General features: G+C 36.2%; 2 protein-coding genes across 2 annotated transcripts; both read right to left on the bottom strand.

Annotated features, from left to right (window-relative positions):
* Positions 1–563: 563 nt before the first annotated feature.
* LOC120778301 lies at positions 564–6,499 on the bottom strand. Its single transcript, XM_040110087.1, has 11 exons — positions 6,340–6,499; positions 6,177–6,264; positions 5,970–6,098; positions 5,734–5,906; positions 5,176–5,334; positions 3,394–3,512; positions 2,969–3,131; positions 2,720–2,886; positions 2,229–2,335; positions 1,356–2,166; positions 564–1,293 (listed from the first exon to the last, which is right to left on the bottom strand). The coding sequence occupies exons 1-11, from the start codon at positions 6,482–6,484 to the stop codon at positions 565–567; spliced, it is 2,790 nt and encodes a 929-aa protein (XP_039966021.1). The 5' UTR covers positions 6,485–6,499; the 3' UTR covers position 564.
* A 998-nt stretch (positions 6,500–7,497) lies between these two features.
* Positions 7,498–13,270, bottom strand: LOC120776966. The gene is made up of 10 exons (XM_040108058.1): positions 13,135–13,270; positions 12,972–13,059; positions 12,553–12,701; positions 11,990–12,148; positions 11,205–11,323; positions 10,788–10,950; positions 10,557–10,705; positions 9,160–9,266; positions 8,289–9,099; positions 7,498–8,226 (listed from the first exon to the last, which is right to left on the bottom strand). The coding sequence occupies exons 1-10, from the start codon at positions 13,268–13,270 to the stop codon at positions 7,498–7,500; spliced, it is 2,610 nt and encodes an 869-aa protein (XP_039963992.1).
* Positions 13,271–14,488: the final 1,218 nt, after the last annotated feature.

Raw genomic sequence — 14,488 nt, 5'->3', positions numbered from 1 at the left:
AAATTAGTGCTGCCAAACTAACTTTTCTTATACCTTCAGCGTTTACTCTCTCAATAAATATAATTGAATATTAAATCATTTTGAAGAAAATAATAATTATTATAATGCAATCAAATACATATAATGCACAATATAAACGAAATGTTTAGTTATTATACGGAGCCGACATTTTTCTCATAAAAACACAAAATATTGTTTGCAAAGAAATCCAGACAACCTACCCTCCAAACCACCAATTGGTTAGGTAACCCGTTAATTATCAAAAAGCGCTAACAGTTATTTCTGTTAAAATTGCTATGAGTTCTTAAGGCCCAATTGACAATTCTAACCGAAACTCTTGTTTACATGTGTTCGCTCATCTCTTGTTAGTTTCGGCGCTGATTCTTTCAATGGACAGGAGTTATGGTAGCCGTGGCCAGCTATACACTGTCCTATTTCGAAAGTTTGGAACAAACCTATGCAACCTTCGCGTATTTAACAATGTTTTATTTAAAGAAAGTGGCGTTCTGAAAGGTTTTCCGTTATCAAATACCGTTATTTTCAATTTATATAAATAGCAGTATATTAAGTAATTTTTTTATTAAAAGTTAATATATGAATAGAAGCATTTATTTCCAATCCATTCATCCCGTTATCCGTCGACTCTTCGACAATTTCTTCCAGGGTTTCACAAACATTTCTCATTCTTTTTTTTGGTCGGTTGCTTGCCATTGAACTGGTAGGGCCTTTCGGCATTTTTGCAACATTTCTATCGCAAACGCATTTCCTAAAAGAGAATGTTTCGAATTTATTATCATTTGCTAATTGTTGTGCTCTTTTGGAGCGAATTGCTTTAGAAGTCGTTGGTCTTTGCGGTTCTTTGATCTGTTTCGGTTTAAGTATACCTCTTTTCTCCGGCTCTGTAGATTCACTACAGACTTTTGCTTTAAGCAAAAGGGTGTTAGCTTGTTGCAGCATAGCTAAGTTAGCGCTGCCGTCGTCAAGGCACCTTCGTGCACAGCTTGGCCCCTGCATATAAGCTGCCCGCGCTGCTTTGCAGTCACATCGACCATTCGAAGGGCCCGATCTTACTGAACCTTCGCAAAGAGATTTATATAAGTGACGCTGCATCTCATCCATTACCGAATCAGTATTCCATCTATCATTCCGTCGGCCTGCGGCACCTGATCCGCTTTGCTCGCACGAACAGCAACTGCCGCTGGACGTGCCAAACAATCTGGCTAGGTAAAGTGCTATGGGAATTAGTGGCAATATCAACCATATCAACATCAAAAAAGCACTCCACGAAACATTCTGCAAATAGAGAAAAATAACTCACTTAGAAGAAGACAGTTAAATACGTCTAAACACTGTACCTGTAAATCTGTATGTGCATCACAGTCCATTTTCATACGATCAGCTGACCTAGACGAAACTTTGCGACACAAAGTAACTTTATTAACCACCCTATCTGTTGCCATGTCGACATAACCGTCCAGTTCTTTGGCGTACATGTTGTCCAAGCCCGCCATTATTTCACTTAACTCTTGTTTACTTTGTTTGGAAAAATTGTTTTTCAAACTCTCGATACCATTTAGACATTCACCGGTAATTTTGGCATAATTTTCTGTAAAGAACTCCACGACCCTGTTGCAATAGCTGGCCAAACGCTCGGCACTTTTATAGATTACACTCTGTTTGTATTCGTCTATTCTGCGCTTCTTAAAGCTTCCCAAATTGCATTGAGACAGCATCTTCACTTGATTATCGGGCATATCGCCGTTGGCGTATCTGAGCATTTTTGTATAAACCTCAGTTAAGTGTTTCGGGTCCGTTCTATTCTTAATATCTTCACACATGTTTTTGAGATCGAGCGATTTTGACGTTCTCGCGCTTTGCTTGAAATTTATTGTGTACTTTTGTAATTCTGGTGCATTTGGTTTCACATCTTCAACAGTACTCTTATTTGAAATATTAAACTTAATTTGTCTATCGACATGATCATCGAGGATCTTCTTAAATGTTGTTTCGTCTAAGCAAGTGTCTTCAATATTTGCCAAGGCGCGTTCGTATTTATGTGTGTCGTTTCTTGTACAGACACTGTTATAGCGGCCAGCACCATGGACAAAGTGCCACTGAAACGGGTACAACACGAGTAGCAGAAATAAGAACATCAAAAAAGCAGCGCTGAAAATGTGTTGGAGAGACATATCAAAGCAGCAGTTACAAAGCTCATAGCCGGTACTTACAATTGGAAAAGGCAGGAGCCATTTTCTTGATTGCAGCATCTGGCTTCACTTCTATAACGTTTGCCACAACATCTTAGCAGCAACGCAATTAATAATACTACAGTTATCTGGGAAGAGAAAGAAATAGTAAAACCATATTTTCCAAAACGGATTTCATGCTGTAAGTGAGGATAATTCATAGGTTTGTGCGACAAGGGATGTTCAACAATTCTCAACGACAGTAACATAGCTTCGGAGGGACGTAAAGTGTTCGCTTAAACTAGAGTGGATCTTCAACTATAGAACTAAAACCAGTGTTAAGCTTTGACTCTAAAGCTGATGCCGTTTAATTCAGAACCTATCAGAAGAGTTAGCAAGTTAACTATGTATAATATAGTATGGTTTATATTACAAGCCTAGAATTATATAGGAGATCACATAAAACCAACACTATCAAAATCGTTGAGTTCTGCACAGACCATTATCGCACCTTTTGAATTTTGTGTACTCACCAATAGAAGAAGTGCATAGCATATAATATCCAGTATAAAAATCGCTAGCGGCTCTTTTGCCTTATCATCCTCTTCTTCCTTGCCGGCCCTTTCATAATCTGCATCGTCGGTGTCATCTCCACGTGGTCTGCTGGCAAGTGTCGTTGAAAGCGATCGAAATTGACCCCCTTATAACCCCATAGAAATTGAAAATGAATAGTTGAAAGCCTGAAAATATCAATAAATCACTCAAAATTACAAAATACTTACCTTTATCGCCTAAATCCTTTGTTATTTCTAGAAAATACGGAGATAATGCTTTTTGGGTTCTACTTTGTAAATTCTCTGACCAGTTTATGGTCGTGTTGTAAAGCTTCGAAAATGAGTGAAAGAATTTGTCCACAATACTGAAGATGCGATAGAAATCCAAGAGCTTAAATAAGCATAAATATCTGTTTTATATGTATTAATAAAATATTATATATGCATATTTCTGATATATGTATGAGGTTTGTTATTTATATTCCTGATCTAATAAAGGGAACGTTAACACTTATATAATATTTGAAAAATTACACACAAATTTGAAATTATTTGCTTGCCAAATATTGGTAGTTCACGATGTGAGAGAGAACATTAACCTTACATATTTGGATGGATATTTAATGGGTTGTTGTTCATTAAAAGTTGCTTACCTTTTCCACTTGCATCGTTTTTAAAAGAAAGTTCGGAAAATCTAATTCTTTTAATACTTTGCGACCATCATCGGTTTCAGCCATGAACATCGTCATATTTCGATAGAAAAAATGCATATCTATGTAATGAATATATAAAAGAATATTATATATACACTTAAAAAACCACTATTAGCTAATCAGCGAGAGAGATCAAGAGAGAGTTTCTCAAAACAAATTTTCGAAATAGGTTAATATTCGTAATTGTGCGTTAATTAGATGTCGATAATTTGAGCTCACAACTTCGCCTCGAACCTCAAACGTGCACTCTATGCACTCCTTCCGCTTTTCTAAACTATCTATCGGTTAAATACCCAATAACGCTACCAAAAATTTATGTTAAAATTTCTTTGTGTTAATTAAGACCCAATTGACACTGCTAACCAAAACTCTTGTTTACGTGTGTTCGTTTAACCCCTTCATACGCAAAACCTTTATGAGTTATATGGTGTATATATGCTAGTTTCCACTTTAATTCTTTCAATGTTATAGAGTTTCGGTAGCCATCAGTGTCTGCGAGATGCTCTCTAGCATATATGACGACTGTTGCTTGGCAAAGTGCAAAAAGATGCGAATTGGTCAACATTTTGCCTCGCTTTGCTTTGCCTCCCGTCGACAGTGAACAAACAGAAAATCATATGTACAAGGTCTGTCGAAAAAGAAACAGGACTGTTAAAAAAACAACAAAATATTAAAATTATAAGTTATATTTTTTATTCAAAGTAGTTTCCTTGTGCTTCGATACAGCGTTTAGCCCGGTCAATTGGAATTTCAAATGAGTGTTTAAGGTCATTTTTCGGAATGCTCTTGAGAATATCGGTCGTCGCCTTTTGGATAGCTGAAATGTCCTGAAACCAGTGTCCTTTCATGCAAATGAAGTTTTCCAAATAGGTAAAAATCACAGAGTGCCAGATCAGGTGAGTAGGGTGAGTGATTAATGGAGTTTTTTGTCAAAAAATCAGTGACAAGCGTCGACCGATGACACGGCGCATTATAGTGCAACAGGCGCCAGGACCCTGCCTCACGGTATTGTGGTCGAGCACGACGAATGCGTGACAAAAGACGCTTCATAACACCAAGGTAAAACCCAGCATTAATGGTTTGGCCAGGTGGGACGAACTTTCGGTGTACAATACCCTCGGAATCGTAAAAACAAATCAGCATTGTCTTTATTTTTGACTTCTGAAGACGAACGACTTCTGATCGTCACAGAGGTCCTCACGACCTTCTTGGAATCGCTTAAACCACTCACGCACATTACTATGGGATAGGCACTGATCACGATAAACTTTTTTCATCATTTGAAATGTTTCAGTAAGCGTTTTCCCAAGTTTAAAACAAAATTTAATATTTGCTCTTTGCATTTTACGACCGATGACCAAAAGCTGCTGTCACTTTTTGATCGATAACATCGATTGTAGTTATCCAATTGTCTTAAAATTTTTACGAAATGCCAACAAGAGATCAAACTTTTTATTTTATATACCCACCAATAGGTGGCCAATAGGTGGCGCCACCAGAAACAGTTATATTTGAAAAGTTATGTTTCTTTTGCGACAGACCTTGTATATCGAACTTGACTGTCATAGCAACTATCTGAAACAAAAGTGCTATGTGAATCAGCTACTAGAATGCCGTGAATCGTATTTATGATTTGGTAATCTAAAGCCCTTTTCAGTTTAATAGACCTCACCCGTAATTACCGTACAGTTACAACTTTTATTTAAATGTATACATACGTACAGTCACTCCATTCCAAGACTCCAAAACACAATAGCTCAAACTCGTTATTGACCTGCGCTACTCGCTTATTTACATCGGTTATATTCTCAGCAGGCGGGCAGAGAGTTTTCGATTCGTCGGTTACAACTTCCGTTGCTCCAGTCCAATTGCGGATTAAATCTAGTTTACAACGAAACATATTACACTAGCGAAAGAAAACACAAAAAAATTAACTTCGGTTGCGCCGAAGCTATAATAACCTTCACAAATACAAAAGGTTCCTTACTAGAACTTTATTCCGATTTTCGGAAAGATACCGTGTGAAATACAAGGCTTTACATACATAAGAGGACTTAATTGTAGTCCGATATGGCAGGTTCCGATACATTTATCGCAAGCTTCGATATCTCAAAAACGCGTACATATATACAAACAGACAAACGGACATGTCCAAATACACTCAGCTCGTCAAGTTGATAATTTATATGTATGTATAGTCTCTGACGTTCCCTTCTAGGTTTTACAAACTTCGTGGCAAACCGTATATTTTATTCAGGGTATAATAATTGTTTTACGAACCATTAGCCGAATCACGAGCTTGGGCTTGGAACTCCTCATAATTCAATCCGAAAACGTGATCTAATTGCCGAGCGGCCACCGAGGAAGGGAAACCATCTCTTGTCTTGGAATTTTGATGCTCTTGCATGCGCCTTTTGGAGACCGTGTTTTTTATAGCCATTATCACAAAATAGCTTAAATACGAAGAGAAAATTTCATAATAAAATTGTGATAAATTTATGCATATAAAAATTTACAGAAGACCGGCCAGTAAAAGGAGCATCAACAGCGTTAAAATGCAGCGCACACATCTTTGATTACTTCTCTCGGCATAGTCTCTGATGGGATTTAGATAACCTTTGCAGCGCAAACATAAATAGATCAGCCTGCAATTTAAGTGCTCGATTTAACTCAGCTTGCGCACATAATAATCGCATACATACAAACATATGCATGCAACTTACCCAATCAGCAGTACCACAATAATAATAATTAACATGGCCATGGCAATTCCGAAGGTTTTCAATATCGCGCCCCAATTTTCACGATCCTCTATTTGAAGTAATTGTGTATGTGGATATTTACAAACTCATAACGGTCAGGTTCATAACAGTTAAATTAACCTACCATACGCCACCACTTTTGTGCCGAAATCATGAACGGCATATCCTGCCCATTTGGGTATGACAACGGTTTCATTCACGTTCTTGAAATCGTGATGTACTCGCCTTTCTTCGGGAATTGGAGTATACCTAAAGTTACTAACTGGCATTTTAAATACAACTATTCATCGATAAACTATTTATATAAAAAAATATGTTTGATTGATTTAACGTCTTTATTTCAAAATAAAAATAAATAACAATAAAAATCATTTTTGTTATTTACAAAGTTTATTCCAACGAACAGAAAAATGCGCTGTCAATATTTGTAAAACAAAAGGCAACAAGTAACTGGCAAACAAACGAAGCGGTGTGATAATTACTTTTTTAAATTATTTGAAATTTGGCGATTTGTGACGTTATTTTTATCTTTGATTGAGTAAAATCTCCATATTGGTTTCTCCTTTCCGTTTATGCAGTTGTTGTTGGTGTAATAGAATTAACATACATTAGAGGAATATTTAATGCTTTTTACAAAAAAATAATAGCGTATTGATCTGGTAAGTCGGCTTCTGAGTAGCAATGAATTCAGATGGTGTTGGTAAATGGTGTGAGGGAATAAAAATTAGTGCTGCCAAACTAACTTTTCTTTTACTACTAGCGTTTACTCTCCCAATAAATATAATTGAATATTAAATCTATTTTAAGGAAATAATAATTATTACAATGCGCTCAAATGCCTATATTGCACAATATAAACGAAATGTTTAGTCGTTTTACGGAGCCGACACTTTTCTCATAAAAACACAAAATATTGTTGCAAAGAAATCCTGACAACCTACCCTCCAAACCACCAATTGGTTAAGTAACCCGTTAATTATCAAAAAGCGCTAACAGTTATTTCTGTTAAAATTGCTATGAGTTCTTAAGGCTCAATTGACAATTCTAACCGAAACTCTTGTTTACATGTGTTCGCTCATCTCTTGTTAGTTTCGGCGCTGATTCTTTCAATGAATAGGAGTTATGGTAGCCGTCGTCAGCTATCCACTGTCCTATTTCGAAAGTTTGGAACAAACCTCTGCAACCTTCGCGTATTTAGCAATGTTTTGCTTAAAGAAATTGGCGTTCTGATAGGTGTTCACTAAAAATACCGTTATCTTCAATTTATATAAATAGCAGTATATTAAGTCATTTTTTTATTAAAAGTTAATATATGAATAGAAGCATTTATTTCCAATCCATTCATCCCGTTATCCGTCGACTCTTCGACAATTTCTTCCAGGGATTCACAAACATTTTTCACTCTTTTTTTGGGTCGGCTACTTGGCATTGAACTGGAAGGCCCTTTCGACATTTTTGCAACATTTCTGTCGCAAACGCATTTCCTAAAAGAGGATGTTTCGAATTTATTATCATTTGCTAATTGTTGTGCTCTTTTGGAGCGAATTCCTTTAGAAGTCGTTGGTCTTTGCGGTTCTTTGATCTGTTTCGGTTTAAGTATACCTCTTTTCTCCGGCTCTGTAGATTCACTACAGACTTTTGCTTTAAGCAAAAGAGTGTTAGCTTGTTGCAGCATAGCTAAGTTAGCGCTGCCGTCGTCAAGGCACCTGCGTGCACAGCTTGGCCCCTGCCTATAAGCTGCCCGTGCTGCTTTGCAGTCACATCGAGCATTTGAAGGGCCCGATCTTACTGAATCTTCGCAAACAGATTTATATAACTGACGCTGCATCTCATTCATTACCGAATCAGTATTCCATCTATCATTCCGGCGGGCTGCAGCTTCTGATCCGCTTTGCCCGCACGAACAGAAACTGCCCCTGGACGTGCCAAATAATCTGGCTAAGTAAAGTGCTATGGGAATTAGCGGCAATATCAGCCATATCATCATCAAAAAAGCACTCCACGAAACATTCTGCAAATAGGGAAAAATAACTCACTTAGAAGAAGACAGTTAAATACGCCAAAACACCGTACCTGTAAATCTGTATGTGCATCACAGTCCATTTTCGTACGATCAGCTGACCTAGACGAAACTTTGCGACACAAAGTAACTTTATTAACCACTCTATCTGTTGCCATGTCGACATAACCGTCGAGTTCTTTGGCGTACATGTTGTCCAAAACCGCCATTATTTCACTCAACTCATGTTTACTTTGTTTGGATAAATTGTTTTTCAAATTCTCGATGCCATTTAGACATTCACCGGTAATTTTAGCATAATTTTCTGTATAGAACTCCACGACCCTGTTGCAAGAGCTGGCCAAACGCTCGGCACTTTTATAGATTACACTCTGTTTATACTCGTCTATTCTGTGCTTCTTTAAGCTTCCCAAATTGCACTGAGACAGCATCTTCACTTGATTATCGGGCATATCGCCGTCGGCGTACCTTAGCATTTGTGTGTAAACCTCAGTTAAGTGTTTCGGGTCCGTTCTATCCTTAATATTTTCACACATGTTTTTGAGATCGAGGGTTTTTGTCGCTCTCGCGTTTTGTTTTAAATTTATTGTGTACTTTTGTAATTCCGGTGCATTTGGTTTCACATCTTCAACAGTACTCTTATTTGAAATATTAAACTTAATTTGTCTATCGACATGATCATCGAGGATCTTCTTAAATGTTGTTTCGTCTAGGCAAGTGCCTTCAATATTTGCCAAGGCGCGTTCGTATTTATGTGTGTCGTTTCTTGTACAGACACTGTTATAGCGGCCAGCACCATGGACAAAGTGCCACAGAAACGGGTACAACACGAGTAGCAGAAATAGAAACATCAAAAAAGCAGCGCTGAAAATGTGTTGGAGAGACATATCAATAAGAGTTACAAAGCTCATAGCCGGTACTTACAATTGGAAGAGGCAGGAGCCATTTTCTTGATTGCAGCATCTAGCTTCACTTCTATGACGTTTGCCACAACATCTTAGCAGCAACGCAATTAATAATACTACAGTTATCTGGGAAGAGAAAGAAAGAGTAAAACTATATTCTCAAAAACGGCTTAAGCTATAAGTAAGGATAATCAATAGGTTTGTGCGTTAAGGGAGTATTTTGGTCGTAAAAAAAAGACAATTAATATTTTTAATATCCATTTTTTTATTAGTTATCTGTTAATTTTAGAAGAGTACAGAAAAAAATTAAAAACTAAAAAAGTAAAAAATTTCAAAAATTATGAGCTGACGAAGTGGGGGGTCTCTAAAAATTTCCACGTGATCATACCCATTATTTCAACCCTCCTAGTTATCTGAAACCAAAAAAAAAAAATAAAAAGATTATTAATCGAGAATAATGTCGCAATAGCCGGAACTACGGAAAAGTGGGAAAAAATTTGTTTCACAAAATGGCGACTACCTGAAAAAAGGTTTTTTTGGATCACTTTTTCTGACTATTTCGAATTTTTTAAAAATAATAAGAATAAAAATTTGGGGATGGGGCTAGTTCCAACCATAGACAAGCCTATAAAGAAGACTCTATAAAAATTTCAAGTAAAGCGGTCCAGTAGAACCTGAGAAATCGTGGGTATCGTTCCGAAAAAGTCAGTTTTGGGAAAAACGCATTTAAAGTTTCGCGTAAAGTCTTTTGTTCGATTAGTTCCGGCCGAACCAGTTTGGATGCCGGGTCAGAAAAATGCCTATATCTCCAAAAATAATTTGAATTTTGAAAAATCCTCTTGTACACATATTCTTGAATAGTTAAACTTTGAAAATATAAAAAAAAAATTTAGATTTTTTTAAATTTCTAGACCAGAATGTTCTAGATGTTCAACAATTCTTAATGACAGAGTATAGTGCATCTTCAACTCTAGAACTAAAACCAGTGTTAAGCTTTGACTCTAAAGCTGATTCTGAAATAGGTTTAATTGCTTAAACTGTTAGTATGATTCATTAGGGGCTTTTTTTTTGAGCTATTAATTTTTTTCAATCCCACATTTGTAGAGTGTTCAATTCTAAGGAATAGGCATAAAATGCCTCTGAGCTATAGAAATTTGAAGATAAAAAATCACGATTGTCGATTTTTACATGGCTTGGTCCAGTCCTTAAGGGCTCAAATTTTCAATTAATTTTTTTAGGGTATTTCCAAGGAAATTTCATGATGGGATTGAAAAAAATGAATAGTTAAAAAAAAACACCCTGATGATTCATATTAAAAGCCTAGAATTAGATAGAAGATCACACAAAACCAACACCACCCAAATCGGTAAACTCTGCACAGACCATCATCGCACTTTTCGAATTTTGTGTACTCACCAATAGAAGAAGTGCATAGCATATAATGTCCAGTATAAAAATCGCTAGCGGCTCTTTTGCCTTATCATCTTCCTCATTCATCTCTTCTTCCTTACGGGCCCTTTCATAATCTCTGGCAAGTGTCGTTGAAAGCGATCGAAATTGACCCCCTTATACCCCCATAGAAATTGAAAATGAATAGTTGAAAGCCAGAAAATATCCATAAATCACACAAAATTACAACATATTCACCTTTATCGCCCAAATCCTTTGTTATTTCTAGAATATACGGAGATAATGCATTTTGGGTTCTACTTTGTAAATTCTCTGACCAGTTTATGGTCGTGTTGTAAAGCTTCGAAAATGAGTGAAAGAATTTGTCCATAATACTGAAGATGCGATAGAAGTCCAAGAGCTTAAATAAGGATAAATATCTATTTAACATATATTCATAAAATAGTTTCATGCATATTTCTGATATGTAAGAGGTTTGCTATTTATATTCTCGATCTAATCATGGCAACATTAACATTTATATTTGAAAAAATTAAACACAACTTTGAAATTATTTGCTTGCTAAATGTTGGTAGTTCATGATGAGAAAAAGACCTCAACCTTGCATATTTGGATGGATATTTAATGTGTTGTTGTTCATTAAAAGTTGCTTACCTTTTCCACTTGCATCGTTTTTGAAAGAAAGTTCGGAAAATCTAATTCTTTTAATACTTTGCGACCATCGTCGGTTTCAGCCATGAACATCGTCATATTTCGATAGAAAAAATGCATATCTATTTAAGGAATATATAAAAGAATATTATACATAAGCACTAAAGAAACCACTGTTAGCTAATGCCGATCGAGCGAGAGTTTTTCAAAACAAAATTTCGAAATAGGTGAATATTCGTTATAGGACTGTCGTAATTGTGCGTTGATTAGTATGTCGTTCATCTATGGGCTATACATACATACGAGTATATGATGACGCTCTCGGTTCACAACTTCGCCTTATTTGTAGCTCTCCAAGCAGTAGAGTGCCAAAGTTTAGACTCCCATGAACTTTGTACTTATTTTGGAAAAGAAGCCGGTAAATTAGTACTGCGTTGAATTTTGCAGGTATTACCTTCCACGTCTGCAAGCTATCTATCGGTTAAGTCACCAGTTAAATACCCAACAACGCTAGCAAAAACTTCTGTTAAAATTTCTATGAGTTTCTTAAGGCCCAATTGGCAATTCTACATTTTGCTTCCCGTCGAAGTGGACGAACTAACACAAAAGCATACATCGAACTTGACTGTCAAAGCAACTATCTGTAGCAAAAGTTCTATGTGAAGCAGCCACTAGAATGACTTGAATCGTATTTACGATTTGGTGATCTGAGGACCGTCTCAATTTAATAGACCTCACCCGTAATTACCGTACAGTTACATCTTATATTTAAATGTATACATACGTACAGTCACCCCATTCCAAGACTCCTAAACACAATTGCTCAAATTCCTTGTTGACCTCTGCCACGTGCTTATTTACATCGGTTATATTCTCAGCAGGCGGACAGAGGATTTTCGATTCATCGCTTACTGCGCCCGTTTCTCCAATCCAATTGCGGATTAAATCTAGTTTAACGGAAGAAAAAACAAAACAAGTTAACTTCGCTTGCACTCTTAACAAATACAAAAAGTCCTTACAAGAACTTGATTGCGATTTTCAGAAAGATACCTTGTCAAATATTAGGCTTTACATACTAGAACTTGTATAAAAGCTATATGCGCTCCGATATCGGAAGTTCCGATACATTTAGAAGAAAGAAAAGAAGAAGAAAAAAACACTGGTGCAAAGTTTCATGTCGATATCTCAAAAACGCGTATATACAAACAGACAGACGGACATGGCTAAATCAACTCAGTTCGTCATGCTGATCATTTATAGATATATTCTCGAACCTAATTTCTTTCTGGGTGTTACAAACTTCGTGGCAAACCGTATATATTGTTCTGGGTATAATAATTGTTTTACGAACCATTAGCCGAATCACGAGCTTGCGCTTGGAACTCCTCATAATTCAAACCGAAAACGTGCTCTAATTGCCGAGCGGTCACGGAGGAGGGATCATCCTCTTGCATGCGCCTTTTGGAAACCGTATTTTTTATAGCCATTATCACAAAATAGCTTGAATACGAAGAGAAAATTTGATACTCAAATTGTGATAAATTTATGCATATACAAATTTACAGAAGACCGGCCAGTAAAAGGAGCATCAACAGCGTTAAAATGCAGCGCACACATCTTTGATTACTTCTCTCGGCATAGTCTCTGATGGGATTTAGATAACCTTTGCAGCGCAAACGTAAATAGATCAGCCTGCAATTTAAGCGCTCGATTCAATTCGGCTTGCGCACATAATAATCGCATACATACAAACATATGCATGCAACTTACCCAATCAGCAGTACCGCAATAATAATAATTAACATGGCCATGGCAATTCCGAAGGTTTTCAATATCACGCCCCAATTTTCACGATCCTCTATTTTAAGTAATTGTGGATGTGGATATTTACAAACTCATAACGGTCAGCTTCATAACAGTTAAATTAACCTACCATACGCCAACGGTTTTGTGCCGAAATCATGAACGGCATATCCTGCCCATTTCGGTATTACATTCGCGTTCTTGAAATCGTGATGTACTCGCCTTTCTACGGGAATTGGAGTATACCTAAAGTCACTAATTGGCATTTTAAATACTACTATTCATCGATAAACTATAGAAATAAAAATAAAATAACAATAAAAATCATTTTTGTTATTTACAAAGTTTGTTCCAACGAACGAAATACTCCAAAAAGAGCTGTGAATATTTTTGTAAAACAGAATTCAACAAGTAACTGGCACACAAACAAAGCGGCGTAATAATGAACACCGCCGCATAATTACTTTTTTAAATTATTTGAAATTGGTGTGGCGATATTTTCAGTTCAGCGAGTAATATCCTCCTCTTTGCTTTCCTTTCCGTCTATGCAGTTGTTATTGGTGTAATATAATCAAACATGCACCACAGAAATATTTAAAGCGTGGCGAAACTTTTACAAAAAAAAATAAAAACAAGAAAAATGTTCACATCGGTTGCACCGAAGCTATAATACCCTTCACAAATACAAAAGATTCAACACAAGATGTTGAATTTGATCGGAACAGACAGATGAGCATTTCTAAATGAACGCAGCTTGTCATGCTGATCATTTATACTTGTATATAATGTACATATATTTAATGGGATTTTTGACCTTCTGGGTGTTACAAACTTCGCGAAAAGAGTTTGTTTGGTTGATTTCACCTCAAAATGTGTTGCTGAGGTGAGAGTATTTAAAAGGTTATATTAGCGTAGCATGTACATACATATGTATCGAATTTACTGGTATTTGAGGATATTCTACGAAAGTATGAAGTTGATCCAGATAATAGTTTTGAGGATATGAGCTTATTTGTAAAAATTTTTTAACTTAGTGTAGTCGGCACCTAACACTGTGAAGAAACTTACTCCGAAACGACTGGGCCGGCCTATCGACTTGAAATTTAAAATGATATACTTATGTAAAAGTATTTGTCAGTGAAAATTATGTTTTTGGCATACTTAAAAAAAAAAAAATTGCAATTTTTGGGAAAATTTTTCGTCGTTTTTTTTTTTAATAGTTGTAATTAAACAAAAAAACTTTATTCAAGACCTTGTAAGTTATATCTCGAAGACCAATGTATGCGAATTTGCTTTAAAATCGGTTGAGTAGATCTCGAAAAATCATGACAAGCGACTTTGAAATAACCGTTTCGGGAAAAACGCGTTTAAAGTTTTAAGTGACTATATAGCTGACCTCGAACTGACAACTTTTCAAAGCTGTATCTCGAAAACTATTACTCTGATCAGCTTGAGACTTTATTAGAGATGTTATAGAAATAAAT

Source organism: Bactrocera tryoni, chromosome 5, assembly GCF_016617805.1.
Source record: "Bactrocera tryoni isolate S06 chromosome 5, CSIRO_BtryS06_freeze2, whole genome shotgun sequence".
NCBI lineage: Eukaryota > Metazoa > Arthropoda > Insecta > Diptera > Tephritidae > Bactrocera > Bactrocera tryoni.
Note: the sequence above shows the minus strand (reverse complement) of the source record. Positions and strands in the feature narration are given on the sequence as shown.

Coding starts and splice junctions, on each gene's coding strand:
- LOC120778301 (XM_040110087.1), bottom strand. CDS start 6,484: ATGCCAGTTAGTAACTTTAGGTATACTCCAATTCCCGAAGAAAGGCGA. Junction 6,265..6,339: donor CACAAAAGTGGTGGCGTATG/GTAGGTTAATTT, acceptor TACTTCAAATAG/AGGATCGTGAAAATTGGGGC. Junction 1,294..1,355: donor ATGCACATACAGATTTACAG/GTACAGTGTTTA, acceptor CTCTATTTGCAG/AATGTTTCGTGGAGTGCTTT.
- LOC120776966 (XM_040108058.1), bottom strand. CDS start 13,270: ATGCCAATTAGTGACTTTAGGTATACTCCAATTCCCGTAGAAAGGCGA. Junction 13,060..13,134: donor CACAAAACCGTTGGCGTATG/GTAGGTTAATTT, acceptor TACTTAAAATAG/AGGATCGTGAAAATTGGGGC. Junction 11,324..11,989: donor AGTCTTGGAATGGGGTGACT/GTACGTATGTAT, acceptor TTCCTTAAATAG/ATATGCATTTTTTCTATCGA.